Source organism: Mustela erminea, chromosome 1 (genome assembly GCF_009829155.1).
Source record: "Mustela erminea isolate mMusErm1 chromosome 1, mMusErm1.Pri, whole genome shotgun sequence".
Taxonomy (NCBI): Eukaryota; Metazoa; Chordata; class Mammalia; order Carnivora; family Mustelidae; genus Mustela; species Mustela erminea.
Genome location: NC_045614.1, coordinates 69,209,884 through 69,234,504, shown reverse-complemented (window position 1 = coordinate 69,234,504; position 24,621 = coordinate 69,209,884). Strand labels below are relative to the sequence as shown.

Here is a 24,621-nt window from a genome sequence, read left to right as displayed (position 1 = left end):
GATCACCCTAAGAGCCAAGAGGGAGAGAAAGAGAAAAATCAAGGTAATGTCTTATAAAATTTACATAAAGAATGATAGTAGGGAAAAGAAAAGAATAAAACTGCTGGCTGAAAATTGTTTTTTATTCAACAGACTAATTATTTCACATAGTCTACATAAAGATTATATCTCATTTGGACATCAGAAATTAGATATACAGTATTTTTTTATATAAGAGGTCAGCAAACTTTTCCTATAATTAGCCAGATAGTAAACACCTAGGCTCTGCAGGTCACATTTGGTCAGATTCACATTCTTTTTGGTTGTTGCTGTTTTAATTTTCTAATGCCTTAAAAATGTAAAAAACATTCTTAGCTCTTGAGATATACAAAAACAGGCTGTGGGTCAGATTGGGCTCTTAGTTTGTGGATCCTGGTTTTATATTATATTCTATCCTATTTGAGTTAGATCCATATTGTGATGTTAAGGTACTTTTAAGTTGATTATAGAAATGAATACATTTTTAAGGAAATAGCTCTAGCTTAATTTCAATGGTTTTACTTTTGTGTTCAAAAGGAATAGGTTTCACTAAAAAAATTCATACTAAGTAAAATAAATAAAATATTCATTCCAAATAAGATACTGAAAATTTTAAATTACAATACAGGCACAAACTCACCAGACTCTTAAGAAATAATCACAATGAACAAAATTAAAATACACTCTAAAATTTCAACAAAATCAATCTTTGTCAAAAATACTGTGTTATGTAGTCCTCAATGTCCCAAGCATTAAATATCTAAGAAATTAATGCTACGATGAAACTTAAGCTAGACTATGAGACTAGGGACAAGCTATATTCTGTCCATTGCAGGCCTACCACCACATAGTGAATGCTAACCTTCTGAAGACCTTAAAGACTGGAGACCTTATGTACAAGGATTCTGTTGTTGTTGTTGTTGTTGTTTTTAATTTTAAAAAATCAATGAATTTGTATGTGTATGAGTGGCCATGTACTTATATGTTATTGAACATATTTCTTTATGAAATAACCTTATTTTATAAGAAGAAGCAGCAAAAGATACATTATAATAGCCGATTCAGTACTGACCACATTCTCAACTGCTCCATTCATCCCTCAGAAATTCCTTCCTATTTTAGATTTTTCCTGTCCTCTACTTTATTTCACTTTGTTGAATCTACAACCACCTGTCACCTCAGAGAAATCTAAAGAATGGTAGTTCAGTATGGTCCAGAATAACAGACCACTTCTAAGGTGAGCTAAACTTCAAAGGTAGATATCAAGATATATGGTCTAAGTGTTCCAGGAGCTGATTTTTAAGGAGTTCTGTTAATTGTGAGTTCCCTGAGTTCATCTTTAAAAAGGTGTCTGGAACTTATGCAAAATTATAATGTTATAAATCCTTAAGAGGAAGCAAAACTCTGTACTGAAAGTTGCTTCAAATAAATATGATACTTAGCATACTTCTGATACTTATTCAGGGTAACTGGTCTCATGCTACTGCCTTTCCACATTTGCCTAATATACTAATAGTCTGGGACTCATTTTGCCACTTATAACAATAATTAGGAAATTTCTAATTTGCAGGGTTAACTATATTGTTAGAAAAATTTTAAATTAATACACTCTGTACCAACCCCAAACAAAATTTAATGACATACCTTGGACCACTGCAACAGCTTGTGATAGTAGTACATAGCACTGATTCCAATTCTTCCCAACAAAGTTTTATCTACTTCACTATTTTGCGGATCTTTGCTAACTGAAACACAAAGTAGGCATGTCAAAAAAAAGTGAAAAAGTCACTTAAAATTACAGCAAAGACTAATTGATAAGAAATTATTGACACTAGAAGAAAGACCAGGTGTTGGTAAACCACAGCCTATAGGACAAATCAGGCCTATGGTCTGTTTTAGTATAGCTTGTGAGCTACGAATGGTTCCCCTATTTTTAAAGGGTTGCTTGAAAGGAAAAGAAAACTATGTGATTATGTGATCACATCTGATAGCATGAAGCCTAAAATATTTACTACTGGCCCTTTGCAGAAAAGGTTTGCTGACCTCTGATTAAAAAAATACAGCAGTGAAGAGCTCATACAAAAAAAAAAAAAAAAAAAGTCTCAGAAACACATGAATTTTATTGACTTATACTAGTGAAGGTAGTAACGACTTTAATGATTCAAAAATTCAAGTGTTCCAGTACAATTTGCTAGCAATAGTTTTACCAATCTGAATGAAAAGACAGATAAGAAAATGAAACATGAGGTGTTAAAACAATTCTTGACCTTATATCATTATAATCTAACTTCATAATAAAAAGATGAAAGATTTATAAAAGAGAAGGAAAAGTATCTGAAATCTGCAATATCAAATTATCCCCAACATGGAAAATGGTAAGAGCTTTACATTCCTGTTAAAACACTGCACCATCCTAATACACACAATACTTAAACCCAAAGAGTGACATTTTACCTGTTTCAGCAAATTCACAAAATGGAACACCTGGTCTCTCTTCTTTACAGTCTTTTGTTAATGTTTCAGCAATATAAGCACAAAATCTCTGGAAATCTGCAAAGTTTTCACAGCCCATTTTTATGTTAATGTATAAATTTCCCAGTTTGATCCAGTCACCTTTTTCTTTACAATGCTATCAGAATTATTAGAAACAAAACAAGAAAAAAGAAAGAAAGCTGTCATTTATAAAAACGTATTATGGAATAGACACATGTAGGCATTAGATATATAGAAATTAATAACAATCTCTGTAGATCTCAAAAACTTACTGACAGTGTTACACCACCAATAACTTGCTATTGTGCAATTTGGGTTTCTGACTATGGCATAGTCTCTGTAAGTTCCAGATTGCATTGTATGTCTCTTTTAATAACCTTTTCATAATGTACTTAATGATGTCACCCCAAAACCTGAACTAGACAATGGAGATAAGTTTTATGGAAAACAGATGATAAGCTATATAGTTTGAGCTGTCTCTGGAGAAATACATTATTTTACTACTTTTAGAGATTGCATTTTGCTATTATTTGGCCCCATTAATAATTTGGGGCCCAAATATCATTTTGGGCACTACATTTTTTGTATGAAAGGGACTACAAAGTAAATTTCAGTAAACTTAACATCTTCTCATTATTTTCTATTATAAACAAGAAATACTTTTCCACACCAACATAAGATTACTTCAAAGATACAAATACTAATTAAGACTAGACCAACAATTCCTAGAGGAGTATAAAAACGATCTTAAACTAAACAGTAAAATCATCTTGAAAGTTCTCTATTTCTTATACCCCAAATGCCTGGAGAGGGCACACTGACCTTGGCTTTCCACTATCATTTCACATACTGCAGCCATCTGTGGATTATGGTAAGAAAGCCAACTTTCTTGTGCACCAAGTCTGTCTGGCGACAAGAATTAAAGGCTAATAAGCCTTAGATTACTATACCTTAATATGTTAATTTTGAAACTGAACAATTATTTTTAGAATAGTCCATAACTCTAGAAATTGTCTGCATTTCAAAGTGTTAAAAAGATATTAGACTTCTTGCCCTTGAGAATTTTCTCTGTCTAACAAGAGGGTTTAAAAAAACGTTTCCCTCTATTCAAAGTTTCTTTATTACTGGTTTTCAGAGATCCCAGCAATTTATTTTAAAAAAATAAGTGTCATACCTCTATTTCATTCAAGGCTGAATCTAAATCACATTTCCAGTTCTTTTTAAATTGCCTCATCTGCAACCTTTAACAATAGAAAAGGGTTAATTATGTTTATCCTCCAAAAGTCACTACTGCCCCTAATTCACTTGTTCTATAGTTTATATCTAAGAGACTAGAAAAGAAGGAATGTAGTAAAAATTCTTAAGAGCTAAAGAAAATAGCAAATGCATAGATATCTACTTCACACTATTTCTCCCCAAACCATAGGCAACAAGAAGGAAAAAGCAAGTTCCACATGAAACCGTACTTTCAGCCTATAAGGTAACTTTAAGACAGAGAATGCCAAAGCTTCAAAATGATTATGGATAAAAAGAGAAAAAAATCATTAAAGCCAGTATTTGATCTTTCCTACTCCCACTCTACCTTTGCTGACCCAACAAAGATTTGTGATAAGCAGAAATAGACCAAAATAAAAACAATGCAAAAAATATCTGTGGAAAACTGAACAGGAAGGACTTAACATTGATTAAAAATGTTAATTTTTAATTAAAATTTTTGATTAAATTTTAATTTTTTTTTTTAAAGATTTTATTTATTTATTTGACAGAGAGAAATCACAAGTACACTGAGAGGCAGGCAGAGAGAGAGAGAGAGAAGGAAGCAGGCTCCCCCCTGAGCAGAGAGCCCGACGCGGGACTCGATCCCAGGACCCTGAGATTATGACCTGAGCCGAAGGCAGCGGCTTAACCCACTGAGCCACCCAGGCGCCCAAATTTTAATTTTTGATTAAAATATTTGATTGAAAATTTTTGATTAAAAATATACTACCACAGCGACTAAGTCCACAGTAAGGTTGAAAATGCTAAAAAAAAAAAAATATCTGAGTAAATTAGAACACAAACCACATAAAATGAACTTAGAAGTTTGTGATTTAAAGAACACAATCTATAAAATGCATAGCTTCTGGGAAAGGGAAAAAAAAAAAGACAAAAATTTAAAAAGTAGCATCATTTGGCAACTGAAAACAGAAAAAGAAGAAAAAGGAGAAAGAAGACTGTACCATTAAACTAAGAGTTCTATATAGCTGCCAACTCTGGGGTCAATTTTGATTATTTAGTCCCAATGCTCAATAAATTATTCCAGAGCATTAAAAAGGAAGGACAACTTCCTAATTCCTTTTATGGATCAAATATAAATAACACTGATACTTAAACTAGATAAAGGCAGAACAAAGAAAAGTGTAAAACAATATTACTTATAATGATGTTGCAAAAGCTAGATAAAATATTAACAAGCAAATCAGTTTTTCAAATTGAAGAGTTAGGGAATGATGGTTGCACAACAATGTGAATGTGTTTAATACCACTGAACTGAACACTTAAAAATGGTTAAGATAGTAAGTTTTATATTGTGTATTTTACCACAAAATTAAAAAAATATTGAGAAACAGAATCCAAGACCACCTTAAGAAAATGACACACCATGACAAAGTGGTATTTACTTCACAACTATATGGTAACTTCAATATTTAAAAATCCATCAGTATTATATACCATTTTAATAAATCTAACAGAAAAAAAATCATGATTTCCATAAATATTAAAAAGGCAATGATAACATTGATTCACTTAAATTTATAGAAACTGAGAGATACTTCCTTAAAGTGATTAAATATATGTACTGTAGTCCTAAAGACATGACTGTATTTAATGAGAAAATTCTAGAGATATTTCCACTAAGATCAGGAACAATGAAAGGATGTCCACTATATCCATTATTATTCAATACTGTACTAGAGGTATGAGCCAAGGCAATTAGACAAATTACTTATAGGCATAGCAATGGAAAAGAAGAAGTATAACAATCTCTATTCACAAATGATATGATAGTATAACTGGAAATGCCCACAGATTCAAAGATGAAACTAGCTCAAACAATAAGACTTTAGAGAGAATTAACAGAATATAAAATTTACAAACAAAATGTCCTTTATATATACAAAAAAATAAAGAAATATAGCACATAATGATACAAAAAAATTCATTTACAATAGCAACAAAGATTAAATACTTATAAGAGGAAAATTCTAAAACACTCCTGAAAGACACATAAAGTATGAACAACAGAAAAACTTTCATGTTCTTTAATAGAATTCAATATTATAAAGATGTTAGTTCTTACTAAGTTTAATTCATAGATTTAATGTAATTCCAATAAAAATACAAACAAGCTACTATATAAGGTTAGGAAGTTGATACTAAGTTTATGTGGTAAAAACATATATGCAAGAAGAGCAAGAAAGACATGGAAAAGAAAAATTTTGCAGGGGATTATCCCAACAAAATATTAAAGCATACTACTAAAGCCTCTATAAATAAAACACTGTGGACCTCATACAGGGGAATACAAAGTCCAGACACAGACCCAAGCACACATGAAGTTTAGTATATGATAAAGGTAGCATCTCAAATCATTCAAATTTAACAAATGGTTCTGGGAAAGCTGGACAAAAACTGGGGAAAGAATTAGATCTCTATCTTACACCACACATAAGAATAAATTTCAAATAGATTATGGACCTAACTACAAAAATGAAGCCATACAAGTAAAAGAAAACATGTGTGAACTCCTCCAAAACCTTGGTGCAGGGAAATTATGACTCAAAATCCAGATGCAATAAAAAATAACTATGACTCGGGGCACCTAGGTGGCTCAGTGGGATAAGCCTCTGCCTTTGAAAAGAAAAAAAAAAAAAAAAAGCCTCTGCCTTCGGCTTTAAGCCTCTGCCTTCGGCTCAGGTCATGATGATCCTGGGATCCAGTCCCGCGTAGGGCTCTCTGCTTCGTCCTCTCTCTCTGCCTGCCTCTCTGCCTACTTGTGATCTCTGTCTGTCAAATAAATAAATAAAATCTTAAAAAAAAAAAAGTATGACTCAAAACTGAGGCAATATGGGGGAGGGGGGTTGGGAGAAGGGGGGGTGGGGTTATGGACATTGGGGAGGGTATGTGCTTTGGTGAGTGCTGTGAAGTGTGTAAACCTGGCGATTCACAGACCTGTACCCCTGGGGATAAAAATACATGTTTATTTAAAAAAAAAATTTTAAATAAATAAATAAATTAATTAATTTAAAAAAAAAACTGAGGCAATAAAAAAAAAGACTGATAATTTAGGTTGAACAAAAATAAAAGTTTTTGCATGGCAAAAGCCACCATAAACAAATTCAAAAGACAACGGACAAACTGGAAAAAATATTTGTTATATATAGTACAGAGAAAGGTCTAATATATTAAGAACGCTTGACATTTAAGGAACAAAGAACCAGAATCAAAACAACAAGAAGTATAAAAATGGCCCTCGAATATATGAAAAGAAAATGTTCAAACTCATTTATAATAAAAGAAAAAAAAGCAAATTAGAACATAGGAACACCATTTGTTACCAAAAAGATTAAAAAGTATGATAACACACTATGTTAGCAAAGCTGTGCTGAACAGTCTCTTATGTTTCTGGTTTTATATAAATATACATATATCTGTGTTTATATATGCACTATACCACATAGATGTACATGTATGTATATGCATACATACATGCACATATACCAAAATGCATATACAAACACACATACACATATACCATATATACAAACATAACATATATATATATACATATCATACATAAAAATTGGTTTAGCCCTCTTGGAGGGAAATTTGACAATATCTGTGTAGTTACCTTTAAATAATTTATTTTGAAATAAACTATAGACTCACAGGAATTTTCAAAATAGTACACAGTCCTGGTAGCCTTCATCCAGCTTCTTCCAATGATAATTTCTTACATAATTGTAGAAAAACATAGAAACTAGAAAACTGATATTGTTACAATACTGTTAATTAGACTACAGATATTACCCAGTTTTCACCACTTTTTACATGCATTCATCTGTGTATGTGTGTGTAGTTCTGTGCAATTTTACATGTATAGATTTATGTAACTGTCACACAATACAGATATAGAACTGTTCCATCACCAGAAAGGACTTCCTCATACTATCCATTTATACTCAATCCCCTAGTCCTGTCCCTAGGTATACCCTGTCAACCAGTAAGTGGTTCTCTGTATCTATAGCTCTGTCATTTTGAGAATGTTATATAAATGAAACCATGTAGCATGTGGCCTTTGAAATCAGTTTTTTAATTCAACACAATGAGGTCAATACATTCCATGTTTCAACAGTTTGTTGATTTTTACTGCTAAGTAGTTTCCTTGGTATGGATATTCCACAATTGTCTGTTCATTCACCTGTTAAAGAACATCCGTATTCCCCCCCCCCTCAGTTTTTGGCTACTACAAGTAAAGCTGCTACAAACATTTGTACACATTTTTAAGTGAGTAAAAGTTTTCATTTAATTAGGATAAATGCCCAGTAGTTCAGTAACTGTACTTGATTTTTATATGTTTGGTTTTTAAAGAACTGCTGAACTGTTTTCCAGAACAGCTATACAATTTTACATTCCCACCAATAACATATGAGACACTTTTTCCACAACCTTGTTAGCATTGGTATTGATACTTTATTCTCCAGTTACACAAGGCATGTTGACAAATAAAAACTGTATATATATATAAGATATATGACATGTTTTACTAGAGGCATATATTGTGAAATAATGATCACTATTGAGATAATTAATGTATCTATCGTGTGTGTGTGTGTGTACACAGAACACAAGATCTACTTTCAGCAAATTTCAAGTACACAATACCTTATTATTAACTATAGTCATCATGCTGTAAAATAGGTCTCCGGAACTTAATAATGTTATAACTGCAACTCTGTACCCTTTGGCTAACATCTCATTTGCCCCATTTTCCATCTCCTGGTAACAACCATTATTCTAATTTGTTGCTGAGTTAGACTTTTTTCAATTCCATATCTAAGTAAGATCATACAGATTTGCCTTTCTCCGTCTGCCTTATTTCATTTAGCATAATATACTCCAGGTTAATCCATGTTGTCACAGATGGTAGGGTAACATTTTTAAAGACTGAATAATATATATTCCATTGTATATATACACCACATCCTATTTTGTTCTTGCTACTCAAGATTGCTTTAGCCATTCAGGTTATGTTGTAGTTTCATATGCATTTTGAAATTGTTTTTTCTATTTCTATAAAAAAATGTTAATAGAACTTTGATAGGAATTGAATTAAATCTATAGTTAGTTTGGGTAGCATGGATATTTTCATAATATTAATTCTTCCTATCCTTCCATTTATTTATTTATTTATTTTTAAAGATTTTATTTATTTACTTGACAGAGAGAGATCACAAGCAGGCAGAGAGGCAGGCAGAGAGAGAGGAGGTACCAGGCTCCCCGCTGAGCAGAGAGCCTGATGTGGGGCTCAATCCCAGGACTCCGAGATCATGACCCAAGCAGAAGGCAGCGGCTTAACCCACTGAGCCACCCAGGTGCCCCATATCCTTCCATTTATTTTTTATTTCTTTTACCAATGTTTTATGGTTTTCAATTTACAGATCTTTTATCTCCTCAGTAAATTTATTTCTTAAGTATATTTTTTGATGTCATTGTAAATGAGATTTTCTTGATTTCTTTTTTTAATACTTCATTGTTAGTATATAGAGATGCAACTGGTCTTTTTTATTTTAACTTCATTTTAAGCATTTATTTAAATTCCAGTTAATATACACCATAATATTAGTTCCAGGTGTACAATTTAGCATTCAACACTTCCACAAACACCTGGTGCTCATCAAAACAAATGATCCTTGATCCCTATCACCTATTTAACTCATCCCCTCATCTACCTCCCCTCTAGTAGCCATCAGTTTGTTCTCTATAGTTAAGAGTCTGTTTCTTAGTTTCTCTCTCTCCTTTTCCTCATTTGTTTTGTTTCTTAATGCTCATTTGTTTTGTTTCTTAAATTCTATATGAGTGAAATCATATGGTATTTGTCTTTCTCTGATTGACCTATTTCGCTTAGTATAATACACTCTAGCTCCAATCACATTATTGCAAATGGTGAGATTTCATTCTTTTCAATGGCTGAGTAATATTCCATTATGTATATATAATATGTATGTAAATATATATTATGTATATTTACATATTATATATACATAATGGAATATTACTCAGGCTTCGAAAAGAATGAAATGAAATGAATGAAGATGTGGTGTGTATATATATTATATATATTTACATATATAATATGTATATATACATATATTATCATATATTATATGATGTCATATACATATATTATCATATATACATATATTATTTACATATATAATATGTATATATATACATATATTATCAATAATAGTGAAATTATGGAAAGAGTACAAATGTCCATTGATGAATGAATGAAGATGTGGTGTGTATATATATTATATATATTTACATATTATATATGTATACATATACATATTATATACATATATAATATGTAAATTATATGTATATATTTTATGTAATTATATGTATATATATTATATATATGAAATTATGGAAAGAGTAGAATGTCCATTGACTGATGAATGAATGAAGATGTGGTGTGTATATATATTATATATATTTACATATTATATATGTATACATATACATATTATATACATATATAATATGTAAATTATATGTATATATATTATATATATGTGTAAATTATGGAAAGAGTACAAATGTCCATTGACTGATGAATGAATGAAGATGTGGTGTGTATATATATTAACATATTATATATGTATACATATACATATTATATACATATATAATATGTAAATTATATGTATATATTTTATTATATGTAATTATATGTATATGTATATATATATTATATATATATGTAAATTATGGAAAGAGTACAAATGTCCATTGACTGATGAATGAATGAAGATGTGGTGTGTATATATATTATATATATTTACATATTATATATGTATACATATACATATTATATACACATGTAATTATATGTATATGTATATATATATTATATATATATATGTAAATTATGGAAAGAGTACAAATGTCCATTGACTGATGAATGAATGAAGATGTGGTGTGTATATATATTAACATATTATATATGTATACATATACATATTATATACATATATAATATGTAAATTATATGTATATATTTTATTATATGTAATTATATGTATATGTATATATATATTATATATATATGTAAATTATGGAAAGAGTACAAATGTCCATTGACTGATGAATGAATGAAGATGTGGTGTGTATATATATTATATATATTTACATATTATATATGTATACATATACATATTATATACACATGTAATTATATGTATATGTATATATATATTATATATATATATGTAAATTATGGAAAGAGTACAAATGTCCATTGACTGATGAATGAAGATGTGGTGTGTATATATATTATATATATTTACATATTATATATGTATACATATACATATTATATACACATATAATATGTAAATTATATGTATATATTTTATTATATGTAATTATATATATATATTATATATATGTAAATTATGGAAAGAGTACAAATGTCCATTGACTGATGAATGAATGAAGATGTGGTGTGTATAATATATATATACACACCACATCTTCATTCATTCATCAGTCAATGGACATTTGTACTCTTTCCATCATTTCACTATTATTGATAATGCTGCTTTAAAGTCAGGGTTCATGTATTCTTTTGAAAGAGTATTTTTTGTATCCTTGTTAGTACCTAGTAGGTACTATCCAGGCTACTGCTGGATTCTAGGGCAGTTCTATTTTTAACTTTTTGGGGAGACTACAAACTGTTTTTCAGAGTGGCTGCACCAGTTTGCATTCCCACAAACAGTGCAAGAGGGTTCTCCTTTCTCTGCATCGTCCCCAACACTTATTGTTTCTTGTATTGTTAACTTTAGCCATTCTCACAGGTGTGAGGTAGTATTTCATTGTAATTTTGATTTGCATTTCCTGGATGGTAAGTGATGTTGAGCATTTTTTTATGTATCTGTAGGCCATTTGTAGGTCTTCTGGAAAAATGTCTATTCATGTCTTTTGCCCATTTCTTGCCTGGATTATTTATTTTGAGGTTCTTAAGTTTGATAAGTTCTTTATAGATTTTAGATAATAACCCTTTCTCAGATGTTATTTGCAAGTATCTTCTCCCATTCCATAGGCTGCTTTTTAGTTTTGTTGACTGTTTCCTTCACTGTACAGAAGCTTTTTATCTTAATGAAGTCCCAATAGTTCATGTTTGCTTTTGTTTCCCTTGCCTCAGGAGACATATCTAGTAAGAAGTTGTTATGACCAATGTCAAAGAGGTTACTGCATGTGTTTGCCTCTAAGATTTTAATGCTTTCCTATCTCACTTTTGTTTTATTTTATCTTATTTTATTTATTTGAGAGAGAGAAAGAGAGAGCGCACAAACAGAGGGAGAGGGAGAAGCAGACTCCCTGCTGTGGAGAGAGCCCAACAGAGGGGTTCAGTCCCAGAACCCTGGGCTCATGACCTGAGCCGAAGGCAGGCACTAAACAGACGGAGCCAACCAGGCGTCCCTCCTGTCTCACATTTAGGTCTTTCATCCTTTTTTTTTTTTAAATTTTTTTAACCAAGATCCCAATTCTGCCTTTTTACAATTTTTTTTATTTTATTACTTATTTTTTTTTTAATGTCAAGTCAAAGTAAATTTTTTTTTCTGATCTGGCATTTATTTTTTTTTATTTTTTATTTTTTATAAACATGTATTTTTATCCCCAGGGGTACAGGTCTGTGAATCAGCACTCACCAAAGCACTATTACTTATTTTTTTATATTATGTATTTATTTTTTTATATGGTGTAAGGAAGTGATCCAATTCCATTCTTTTGCATGTTGCTGTCCAGTCTTCCCAACACACTGATTTTATATCCTGTGAGTTTAACGAATATGGGTATGAGTTCTAGCCATTTTTTGATGGAGTCTTCTGGGTTTTCTACATACAGCATCATGTCATCTGCAAACAGTGAAAGTTTGACTTCTTCCTTGCCAATTTGGATGCCGTTTATTTCTTTTTGTTTTCTGATTGCTGTGACTAGGACTCCCAATACTGTGTTAAATAACAATGATGAGAGTGGACATCCCTATCTTTTTCCTGACAGTAGAGGAATAGCTCTGTTTTTCTCCACTGAGGATATTAGGTGTGGGGTTTTTTGTATCTAGCCTTTATTATATTGAGGTACATTCCTTGTAGCCCTACTTCATGGAAGGTTTTCTTTAATCACAAATGGATATTATATTTTGTCCAATGCTTTTTCAAGACGCAACCGATTTTTTGTATGTCAATATTGTATCCTACAACTTTATTAAAAATACTTACTAGATCTAACAGAGGTTTGGGTGGAGTCTTTAAGGTTTTCTGTATGTAGGATCATGTTATCTGCAGAGACTATTTTAATTCTTGCTTTCTAATTAGAATGTCTCTTATTTCTTGCCTATTTGCTCTGGCTAGGACTTCTGGCATTACGCTCAACACAAGTGGTGACAGTACGCATCATTTCTTTGTTCCTGAACTCAGAGAAAAATATTTCAGCTTTTTTACCATTAAGTATGATGTCAGCTATGGGCTTGTCAGAGATGGCCATTACTAGAGTGAGGTACATTCTTTCTATACCTAATGTGTTAGAATTTTTATCACAAATGGGTGTTAAATTCTGGCAAATGCTTTATCCGCATCTATTGTATCATTTGATATCTATCCTCCATTCTGTTAATGTGCTAAATCATATTTATTGATTTGCACATGTTGAACCCTTACTGTATCCCAGGGATAAATCCCAGTTTATCTTGGTATATCATGTGTAGTTGAATTTGGTTTACTAATATTTTGTTGAGAATTTTTGTATCTATTTTATCAGGAGTATGATCTTATGATTTTCAGTTTTTGTAGTATCCTTGTCTGACTTTGGTAACAGAGTAATGCTGGACTTGTAAAGGAGTCTGGGAGTGTTCCCTCACATTCAACTTTTTAGAAGGGTTTGAGAAGGATTTGTATTAATTCTTCCTTAACTGTTTGGTAAAATTCAGTAGTAAAGCCATCTATTCCTGGGCTTTTCTTTACAGGGAGTTGCTTTTTTGTTTTGTTTTACTAATTCAATCTCTGTACTCAAAATTGGTCTGTTCAATTTTTCCATTTCTTCATGATTCAAACTTGGTAGGTTATATATTTCTAGGAATTTATTCAATTCTTCTAGATTGTCCAATTATTTGGTGTGTAATTGTAAAGCTTTTGTATTTCTGTGCTATCCGTTGTAATGATGCCTCTTTCGTTTCGATTTATGTGAGTATGCTCTCTTTTTTCCTGTGTAGTTAAAGGTTTGTCAATTTTATCTTTTCAAAACCAACCAACCAGTTTTGTTTTCTCTCCTATTGTTTTTTCAGTCTCTAATAATTTCTCCTCTGATCTTTATTCCTTCCATTAACCTGACTCAGTTTGTTCTTTTTCTAGTTCCTCGAGGTGTACATATAGTTAGGTTTGAGATCCCCTTTTTGTCTTAATGTAGGCATTTATCACTATCAATGTCCCTCTTAGAACTGCTTTAGCTATAATCCCATAGATTGTGGTATGTTGTGTTTCCATTTTCATTTGTCCAAGATTTTTTTTTTTACTTCACTTTTGATTTCTTCTTTGACTCACTGGTTGTTCAGGAGTATGTTGTTTAATTTCCACATATTTGTGGATTTTCCAGTTTTCCTCTTATTTTTGATTTCTAGCTCCATATTGATGAGGAAAGATAGTTGATTCCATATTCTTAAATTTTTTGACTTGTTTTGTGAACTAACGTATGATATATCCTGAGAATGGTCTGAATGTGCTTGAGAAGAAATATACACTGCTCCTGTTGGTTGGAATAGTTTAGTATATGTATATTAGGTCCATTTAGTCTAAAGTGCAGTTCAAATCACGTTTCTTTACTGATTTTCTGCTGGATGACATATGCATTGTTGAAAATGGGTATTAATCCCCTACTTTTATTACACTGGTTTCTATTTCTCCCATTAGATCTATTAAGTTTTGCTTTCTGTGTGGGACTGCTCTGATATTGGGTATACATATATATTTATATTTGTGATATCCTCTTGACCTGACTCCTTTATCACAATATAATGAACATGTCTCTTGTTACTTAAAGTGTAGTTTTTCTGATAAAAGTACAGCCTGCCCTCATTTGGCTTCCATTTGCATGGAATAGCTTTTTCCATCCCTTCACTTTCAGCATAAATGTGTCTTTATAGTTGAAGTAAGTCTCTTGAAGGCAGCATATTAAAGTAAGTCTCTTGAAGGCAGTCTTGTTTTTTAATCCATCCAGACACTCCTCTAATTAGAGAATTTAACCTAGTCACATTAAAGTAATATTGATAAGCAAGGATTCAGTACTGGTATTCTGTTAAATTGTTTTCTATTTTTGTAGTTCCTTTGTTCCTTTCTTGCTATCTTCTTTGGTAATTTGATTTTATAGAGTCTCCAACTAAAGTTACAGATTTGTCTATTTTATCTGTTCAGTTCTATCAGTTTTGCTTCATATATTTTGAAGCTCTGTTGTCTGCTACATACACATTTAAGACTGCTAAGTCTCCTTAGTTGTTGCAAATGTTGGGACAGGGTAAACAGAAGATGAAACTTAAAACAACTCTGTGGCTCCAAAAAATTAGAAAATGGTAGAAAAATGAATAGTACATGATGAAAGGATATAGGAATAACCCTGAAGGACTTCCAAAGGTCAAATCTAGAAGAATTTGACCAAAAAAATAAATAATAATAGTATTAGATTATATATAACCCATAAGATAAAATAAAAACCCATGAGTTCATACTGATATAAATAAATAAATAAATAAATGGAGAAGGGAAAGCTCTTCTTTACTCAAAATTCCAATTAATAAATGTAGAATAGGGAAAATACAGAATTACAATTGGGCAAATACCACAGTAGTAACCTGTAGGAAAGATCCCCTGATGAATACTAAAATTAATGTATAAAGGTTTGAGAAGAAACAAGGTAATGTATAATGTTAAAGTCTTTTGCCCAAAATATTAGTTACAAAGGGACAAACAGTAACTTTACAGTGTGGAAAACTTGCAGATAGCATTTTTAACTAAGTTATCAAGGTTAACATAATCAGTAATAAGATATGTTGACCCTATGTACCTCCAGTTAGGATGCACTGAGATGTGCAGTTAATTGGATTCTATGGCTACTGATTTCTTGGTTTTGATAACTGCATTCTTACTATGTAGGATGTTAACATGAAAGGAAGTTAGATGAAGGATGCATGGGAAGTCTCTATACTAATTTTTGCAACATTCTGTAAATCTAAAATTATTTCCAAATAAAAAAAAATTTAAAGTCATTAAATGTATATTAAACATCCTAGATTATAAACACACCTAAATTCTCATTGATATCCTGAATATGCTGGAATTCTTTATGAATGTGAAAGCCTTTCTAATGAACTATAAACTACCTAATTAAAAACTATAATCAAAATCAAAGTATAAGTGTTCATTAAAACTCATTTCCCTAGCACAAAAAAGGGTAATTATTTCAAAGGGTGTCAGGAAAATTCAAACATAAAATGATAAATACTAAACTTTTTTTCCTTTTGCATTGAGGCCAGGTCCACATCCCTAGCCACAATCCATACCCCTTAACTACCCACAGTTATTATCCTAGTCTGTCCTTCATCAAATAGGCCACCGATGTTAATTCCTCTTAAAAATACTAGATAATTCTTTTGAAGTGGGAGGAACAGGAAGGAGCAGAGTGTATATGTATACAATTTTCAGAATTAGGGGTTGTAAAATAAGCTACAAAAATATTTGTGTGATCATGTCAATTTGAAAATTAGAAAACGAAGTCTGGTTGTGTAGCTGTACTGGATACAGGGTAGTGTTGCTCCTGTTGCATCTAGAAGTGCACACTTCCCTTGTGCCAGATGCTTCTCAGTCTGACAGAGACAAACATCTGCTAGCCATCTGAGCTCTCTGTCATAGGTGTCACTGTCCAAAATGCCATATAGATCAGGAGAATAATGACTTAATGTTTGGAAGAAAATATCAATGTACTTTTGTTATTATAAATGGATTATATCTTAGAAATCTGTGCTAGACGAATTGTATTTTTCTCACAAAAACTTATTTCTTAGGTAGTCCCAAAAATCTATTTAACCTGAATAGTATTATAATTTTTATAGACAACCTAAATATTAATTACCATTAGTTAAAGAAATGAAAAAACCCACAGAACTTGAAAAAGTCAAATATATCTTCAATACTGGTGCTTCAAAGGAAACAGCATCACTTAGCAGAATCACTGCAATTCCCTAGCTGTGTACCATCCAGGACACTAAAGCAAATTCAGAGGAGTTCCACAGGTTATTTTAAATTTTCAAAGCACCTTCTGTCAGATACCATCAAATTGTTACTATCAACTTGTTTGGATCTAACTGCTTAATAAATAAGACCATTAATGTACTTCTTTCGGCCTATGGACACTACAAACCAAGAAGTCTGAAAACCTCTCTATTAGAAGATAATGAGAAATGAGATGACACCAGTTGTAGAAGCTGTATGAAGGAGCTTTTTAGGCTTTCTCAAGGTCTTTGCTGGTTGATATTATTTGTATGTTATCAAATATGATTTCATTTAAAAGTCATGTTTCCTTTAAATACTTAAAATTAGTAACACTATGTATGTAACAGTTTAATTAAAATTTCTGTAAAAGTTATGGTTTTCATTTTTCTCAATATAGGTATATTATGATACTATTCATAATTATCATAGGTTTCCAAATAAAAAGGCCTTGGGAGGCCCATAAGCCATATAGAGAGAGTGAGCAAGTGAGAGAAAGAATGAGGAAGAAGCATTAAGGTATTTTGTTTAGCTAACATGAAAAGAAACGAAAAAAACCAAAAGAATTAAGGTAATTTATACACATAAAAGAGAGCGCATTAAGTATAATTAAGTTAGTTCTGAAATAGAGGATAAGAGATTCCTTTTACACTTAATGTGCCAGGCACTGAGATGAATCAAGTACTGAGAAAGATTTGGTGAGGCTGATCAGAAAGGCTATCTAGAGGCAGCCCAACTAATGACAATGTGACTAGGACATATTCAAGAGATGGGAGAAAGGCTTATGGTGGGCCACTATCAAGATGTTACAAATATAAATAGTGATAAATAAGTGCTTTGCTTTCAACCTTTGTAAGTCCCTAGAAATATACATATACATTATATATGTATATCATATATATAATATGTATATATTATACATATATGTGTGTATATATGATATATATCATTATATACATGATGTATACATATACATCATATATATGCATACATCATATATATATACACATACACCATATATATATACACACATACACACACACACACACATATATATATATGATGTAACCTTAATTATAATGACTTTTCTTACCTGGATTTCATTTCCAGAACTGCAGTTATTTCTTGTTGGGAAGCCTGTAGTTGGTATAAGAGCTTGACAATATAGTTAAAGTGTTCTGCATCAAATACCATCCCAGCTTCAACAAACTACAGAGGGGAAAAAAAAAAAAAAAGGAGTCATTCCTATACAAATATGAGAGCTTGAAAATCAGTAATGTAACAACTATAAGAATGGTGAAAAATGGGGCGCCTGGGTGCCTCAGTGGGTTAAAGCCTCTGCCTTCGGCTCAGGTTATGATCTCAGGGTCCTGGGATCAAGTCCCGCATCAGGCTCTCTGCTCGGCGGGGAGCCTGCTTCCCTCTCTCTCCGCCTACTTGTGATCTCTCTCTCTGCCTGCCTCTCTGCCTGCTTGTGATCTCTGTCTGTCAAATAAATAAATAAAATCTTAAAAAAAAAATGGTGGAAAAAAAATGAAACAAGAAGTGGAATTAAAATTCACTAAAAAAACTCAAAGCATATTTTCTTCCAATATTTGAGAACCACAGTAAGACACCCTACTTCAAGAATTTAAAGTGAATGTGAAAATAATGTTTGAATTCAAAACGTGAATATTCTGTTTTCCAAGTTGTCTCACTGAATTTATCACCTGTACCTCCTGTCTGATACTCATTTTGTCTTTAGCTTACTAGCACTTGTGTTTATAGTTCATCCCAGATTGTAAACTTCCTGAGAAGTATCAAACTGAGATTTTCTAAAACTACTAGTGATGATCAGTAATTTCTACTTCAAAAAATTTCTAGGCAGGTAATTCTGTCAAGTTTCGTAATGTGAACCTAGAGGTGTTTACCGAAATACTTGTATATTCTGCTATAGTGGTTCTAATGCTGCTCCTCAAAGAAAATAGGAAGTTTTCTTGATATTAGCCTGTTCTGAAATGGATGGCTGGGCAATGCTAAATACCATTAAGTATCCAAAAGCACAAATTTTAATATATCTTCAAAAAGCCATAAGAAAATTCTTTGATCTTTTTGTTTAGTGCCAAATATAAAATCAATTCCTAGAACCTCCATTTTCTCCCTATATACTTTCTTTGTTTTGGTCATGGTTTTCTATTTATATATTTATCTTTGTATTTATTTTTGTTAATAAATGAACTCATAACTTTTGGATAAAAGAGTTTTCTTTAATCATCTTTAAGGTATAGATATGACCTCATAAATCAGAAAGAAGTGCTTGGAATGATTTATCTAAGGGGAAGGCCTATCAGTCATTGGAATATGCTTATAAATCCTATTTCAAGAGAAAAAAAAAATTTCTGAAAATAGGATTCTTTGGCATCAAGAATGTGAGTAAGATGTAGTTTAAGAGTATCAGTGGAAATAATTATTTTTTAAGTTATTCACTATCAGAGAATAAAACAGATTAAAGTAAAGCATACCTTGCAAAATATATCAATTAAAGCAGGTACAGCATTCCTTAATTTCATAGTTGCCACGTGTTCAAATATTTTTAGTAATATTTTCAGAGAAGGCTGGATAAAACAAAAAATTTACTCATTTTAATGTCTTCTACCTTAAGTTTCTCAAATTCATTTATGCTGAAATATAAAAGTGTTCTCTAGGAGGTATACAATAAACACAGAAGTTTAACTGCTAAATTATACAAATAAGAAATATAACAGAGAAATCTACTTATAATATTAAAAAGAATATATTTTCAGTTTACTTACCAGCATTTTAACCATTATGCTGAGGTTCACTACCTGAAATACTTCTTTCAATAAACAATGTTTGAGTAAAGAATTTAGAAGGTCATTTAGCACTTGTAAATCAAAGTGTATACCCGGTGGAAATTTTCGGTAGTAATCCATAAATGTGTTTACTAAAAATAAAAACATTTTAAAATCACTTGCTGATTTTAAGATATTTATCTTTCTTAAATGAGACAAATTTTCTATAGTTAAAGGTTAAGCAGTATAAATTCATCTTCTTGAAAGGTATATTTCCATATCAGCAATATTTGATGGAAGTAAAGCAAAAGTTAACAATAACATTTGAAATCAACCAAAGACAGCACACACTACACAGAGAGCTAACTCATGTGCTAACTACAAAAAAAAGGTCCAAGTCTCCTCATACAACATGGTCTCAATAGGCACTCTGAGGGAACCACATTCTCAGAGGTTCTTCAGGCCCAACTTGGTCAGGGATGAGAAGGTGTATAATTTAGGGATGGTTGTAGGTTATTCTCACACACAACTCTTCTTATTTTAACCCCACCAACATGTTGATCCTAAGGATGTTTTTTATTCCAATCTATGACTGTGAACATTCTACTACAAAGTACATGGACTAATTTACTTTGAGAAAGTAGTTTCTTAATGTCAGTTCAATTTCTTAATATATTTTCTATGTAACACTTAAACCACTTCTAATTTTCCCCATTAATTTTAGTAAAATTACTTTAAGGGATCAATCAGTGACTATTTTCCCCATTCCAAAATTTTGCAGGTCAAAATCTCTATACCTTATCTGAAATTGCCTTAATAAAAATTACTTTGGGTTTTATTTTTGTGTAATTATTCCTGTCCAAAATACTTATTACTATCTGGATTACATGGTGCTGCTTGGGAATCAAGAGCTAGTGATAAAGTTCAATAGTATAATAAGAAAAATTAGAGACCCACAGAAAGATGGCAGAGGACTGGGGGAGCCTATTTCAACCGGTCCCCTGAACTGAGCTGGATGTCTACCAGACCATTCTGAACACCCACGAAATCAGCCTGAGTTGTAAGAAGATATATCTGGCTTTCTACAAACAGAGTATCTCTAGGGGTTGGTCTCTAGGTATGAAGCAGGGAGCTGTGATTCTTTGGGCAAAGATAAACAGAAGGGGGTGGGAGCCTCCAGGATCCTGCATCACTGGAGTGCAAAAGCACCCAGCCTTACAGACCAATAGCCATGGGGAAAGGACCTTAAGGCAACCTCTCAGACAGAAACCTGGAGCTGTGGGGGCACACAGGCAAATCAGGGATGGCTTGCGATTTTGGAAGCACAAAGGTCAGAGACAAACCCAGACCAGTAAGCAAGGGCTGGGAGTGCTGCTGTGGGGCGCACAACCCAGGACATTGCAGCATTTAGCAGCACATACAGAAAAGGAGACAGTGGGGCCAGGAGGGCTCTCTGAAGAGCAGACTGCAATCTTGCTCTTCTGAGACAGAGGTTTGGATATGGTCACTTCGGCTCTCTCAGAAGAGACAAAGAAAACTGCCAGGGAAAGCCTCCAGAGAATAAAAGCTCTACAAAACAGTTTTCACCAAGCCCCTCCCTGCCACAGGACACAGGGCAACTCTGCCCAAACAGGGTTTTCTGAGTAACAGCACAGCAGGCCCCTTCCCCAGAAGACAGGGTGAAAGAACAAGAGGCCAACAACCCTAAGTTCTCTATAAAACGGGTATATCTTGCTTGTGTTGTGATCAATAATTGGGACTCTATATATTCCCTCAACCACCTCTCAACAGAATGACTAGGAGGAGGAACCCCCAAAAAGGGAAAGATTCAGAGACTGTGGCCTCTGCCACAGAACTAATGGATATGTATATAACCAAGATGTCAGAAATTGATTTCAGAGTAGCAAATATAAAGATGATATCTAGGTTTAAGAAAAATATTAACGACAATGTAGAATCTCTAAGGGCAGAAATGAGATCGAATCAGGTTAAATGTAAAAATACAATGAATGAAATGCAGTCTAAGCTGGATACTCTGACTGACAGGGTAAACGAGGCAGAAGAATCAACTAGTGAGACAGACGATAAAATGAAAGAAAAGAAGAAAATCAAGGTGAGATAGGAAAATCAAACTAAAATCCAAGGAATTAAACAGAGAGATTAGTGACTCAATGAAACATTCCAATATCAGAATTATTGTTAATCCTGAGGGGTTGCAGATAGAGGTCTAGAAGATATATTTGAGCAAATTGTAGATGAAAATTTCCCTAATCTGGGAAAGGAAATAAACATCCATGTCCAAGAGGTAGAAAAGAACCCTGCAAAAAAATCAATGAGAAAAGACCAACGCCATGACATATAATAGTACAATTTGAAAATCTTAGATCCAAGGAAACAATCTTGAAAGCAGTGAGGGAAAGAGATTTCTTATGTACAGAGGAAGGAACATCAGAATGTCAGACCTGTCCACAGAGACCTGGTAAGCCAGAAAGGGCTGGCAAGATGTTTTCAGGGTACCAAATGAGAAGAAAATACAAAGATATCCAGCAAGGCTACCATTCAGAATGGATGGAGAGACAAGGAGTTTCCAAGACCAGCAGAAACTGAAAGAATATGTGACCACAAGGCCAGCCCTGCAAGAAATATTAAGGGGGTCTTCTATAAAAGAAGAAAACCCAAGAGTGATATAGATCAGAAATTTACAGAGACACTCTGTAGAATCAAGTACTTCACAGGAACATGGTGACAATAAAATCGTTTATCTTTCAATAATCACTCTCAAAATGAATGGCCTATAGGCTCCCATGAAAAGGCTCAGGGTTGCAGATTGGATAAAAAGACATGATCCACCCATATGCTGTCTACAAGAGATGCATTTTTAACCTAAACATATATCCACACTCAAAGTGAAGGGATGGAGAATCATTTTTCATGCCAACGGACCTCAAAAGAAAACTGGAATAGCAATTCTCATATCAGACAAATTACATTTTAAGCTAAAGGCTGCAGTTAGAGATACAGAAGGACACTATATCATGCTAAAAGAGTCTGTCCAACAAGAGAATCTAACAATTGTAAATATTTTGCCCCCAACATGGGAGCAGACAACTACATATGCCAACTATTAACTAAAATAAAGAGAAATATTGATAATAATACAGTTATAGTAGGAGACCTCAACACTCCACTCTCAGCAATAGATCATCTCAGCAATATATCAATCAAGATATAAGATCTTTGGAGGGAGGGGCAAGATGGTGGAAGAGTAGGAGACCCTATTTTAACCAGTCCCCTGAAGTGAGCTATATATCTATCAGAGCACTCTGAACATCCATGAAAACATACTGAGATGTAAGATAAACTCTTCTGGATCTCTACAGGAGCAGAGAATCATTAGTGGAGAGGTACAGAGGAGTTGGAAGTGCATAGACTGATATCAGAGGATACAAAGAAGGGGGAGGGAGTCATCAGAACCAACCCAGTGGAAAGTAATGCACCAATGAGAAAGTGCCCTGCATTTGGTGAACAGCATTAGCTTGGAGATCAGTGGCTGCCAGACGGAAAGGGATTAATAATAGCACTCAAACAGAACAAAGGGACTTAAGGGACAATTGATGGGACTGGGCAGTGGCAGGCATGGACCTAAGCCCACCATCCCAAGACAGCCACAGCCAGCACCCATCCACACATAGGAGAACCCAGCATGGGCTCCAGTTGACAGTCCCTGGGTCTGCAACCACCACAGTTGCCCCCGCTGCCTCCACTGCCATGGGAGCTGAGCGTACCCGGCGTGGCCGTGAGCTCCAGTCAGTGATCCCAGGAATGGCAGCCACCAGCAACAAGCTCACCCCGACCAATATCACTCTCAGTTTTGGTGGCATGGGGGTACAGAGACAAGCAGGTGCCTCGAGCGACCACTGAGATGGTGGCTGCGGTGTACACTGCTGTGGGAGGTTTCAGTGTTCAACGGAGTTTGCGGAGGTGGGGTCGATGTGATCTGGACCATTCAGAGAGGAGCAGACTGTGGCTCCTCTCTGAGGCAGAGGTCTGGGTGCAGAGAGTTTCTTTGCTCTGACCCTATGAAAAGGAACAAAAAATCATCAGAGAACAAAACCCTGAAAAACTGGTTTCCACCAAGCCCAGTCCCTTGGTAGGGTGCAGGGCAACACGACTCAAACAGGACTGACTGAGAAACAATGCAGCAGGCCCCACCTCCAGAAGACAAGCAGAAAGAACAAGAGGACAATAACCATAGGGTGCCCATAGAACTGTAAAACCCCAACATCGGGGAAAACAATATATTAAGCTCCTGGTATTGCACCACAGCCTGTATATTTTGTAGTCACAATTATTTTTTCCTTTAAATTCATTCTCATAATTCTTGTTCTTATTTTTGTTTTACCTACTTACCATTTCAACTAGATGTTTAATACAACATATTACTTCGTAACTTTTTTTAAAGATTTTATTTATTTATTTGACAAAGAGAGATCACAAGTAGGCAAAGAGGCAGGCAGAGAGGAGGCAGGGGGAAGCAGGCTCCCTGCTGAGCAGAGAGCCCAATGTGGGGCTCAATCCCAGGACCCTGAGATCATGACCTGAGCCGAAGGCAGAGGCTTAACCCACTGAGCCACCCAGGCGCTCCTCTTAGTAACTTTTTAACTTGAACTTTTTCGAAACATATACTTTTTAAATATATATATACATAGATATAAGCTTCAAGTTAGTCCTTT

The 24,621-nt window shown here is 33.3% G+C and overlaps 1 protein-coding gene across 2 annotated transcripts in view; it reads right to left on the bottom strand.

The window, feature by feature from the left end:
* The window catches only part of TOPAZ1 (testis and ovary specific PAZ domain containing 1), a 132,523-nt gene that overhangs the window by 37,130 nt on the left and 70,772 nt on the right, over positions 1 to 24,621 (bottom strand). For both annotated transcript variants that reach the window (XM_032308531.1, XM_032308602.1), the window contains exons 11-16: positions 19,889 to 20,040; positions 19,598 to 19,690; positions 18,190 to 18,305; positions 3,686 to 3,752; positions 2,473 to 2,647; positions 1,663 to 1,763 (exon numbers count right to left, since the gene is read on the bottom strand). In XM_032308531.1, coding sequence (XP_032164422.1) covers positions 1,663 to 1,763; positions 2,473 to 2,647; positions 3,686 to 3,752; positions 18,190 to 18,305; positions 19,598 to 19,690; positions 19,889 to 20,040 — 704 coding nt within the window. The remainder of the gene's footprint in view (positions 1 to 1,662; positions 1,764 to 2,472; positions 2,648 to 3,685; positions 3,753 to 18,189; positions 18,306 to 19,597; positions 19,691 to 19,888; positions 20,041 to 24,621) is intronic.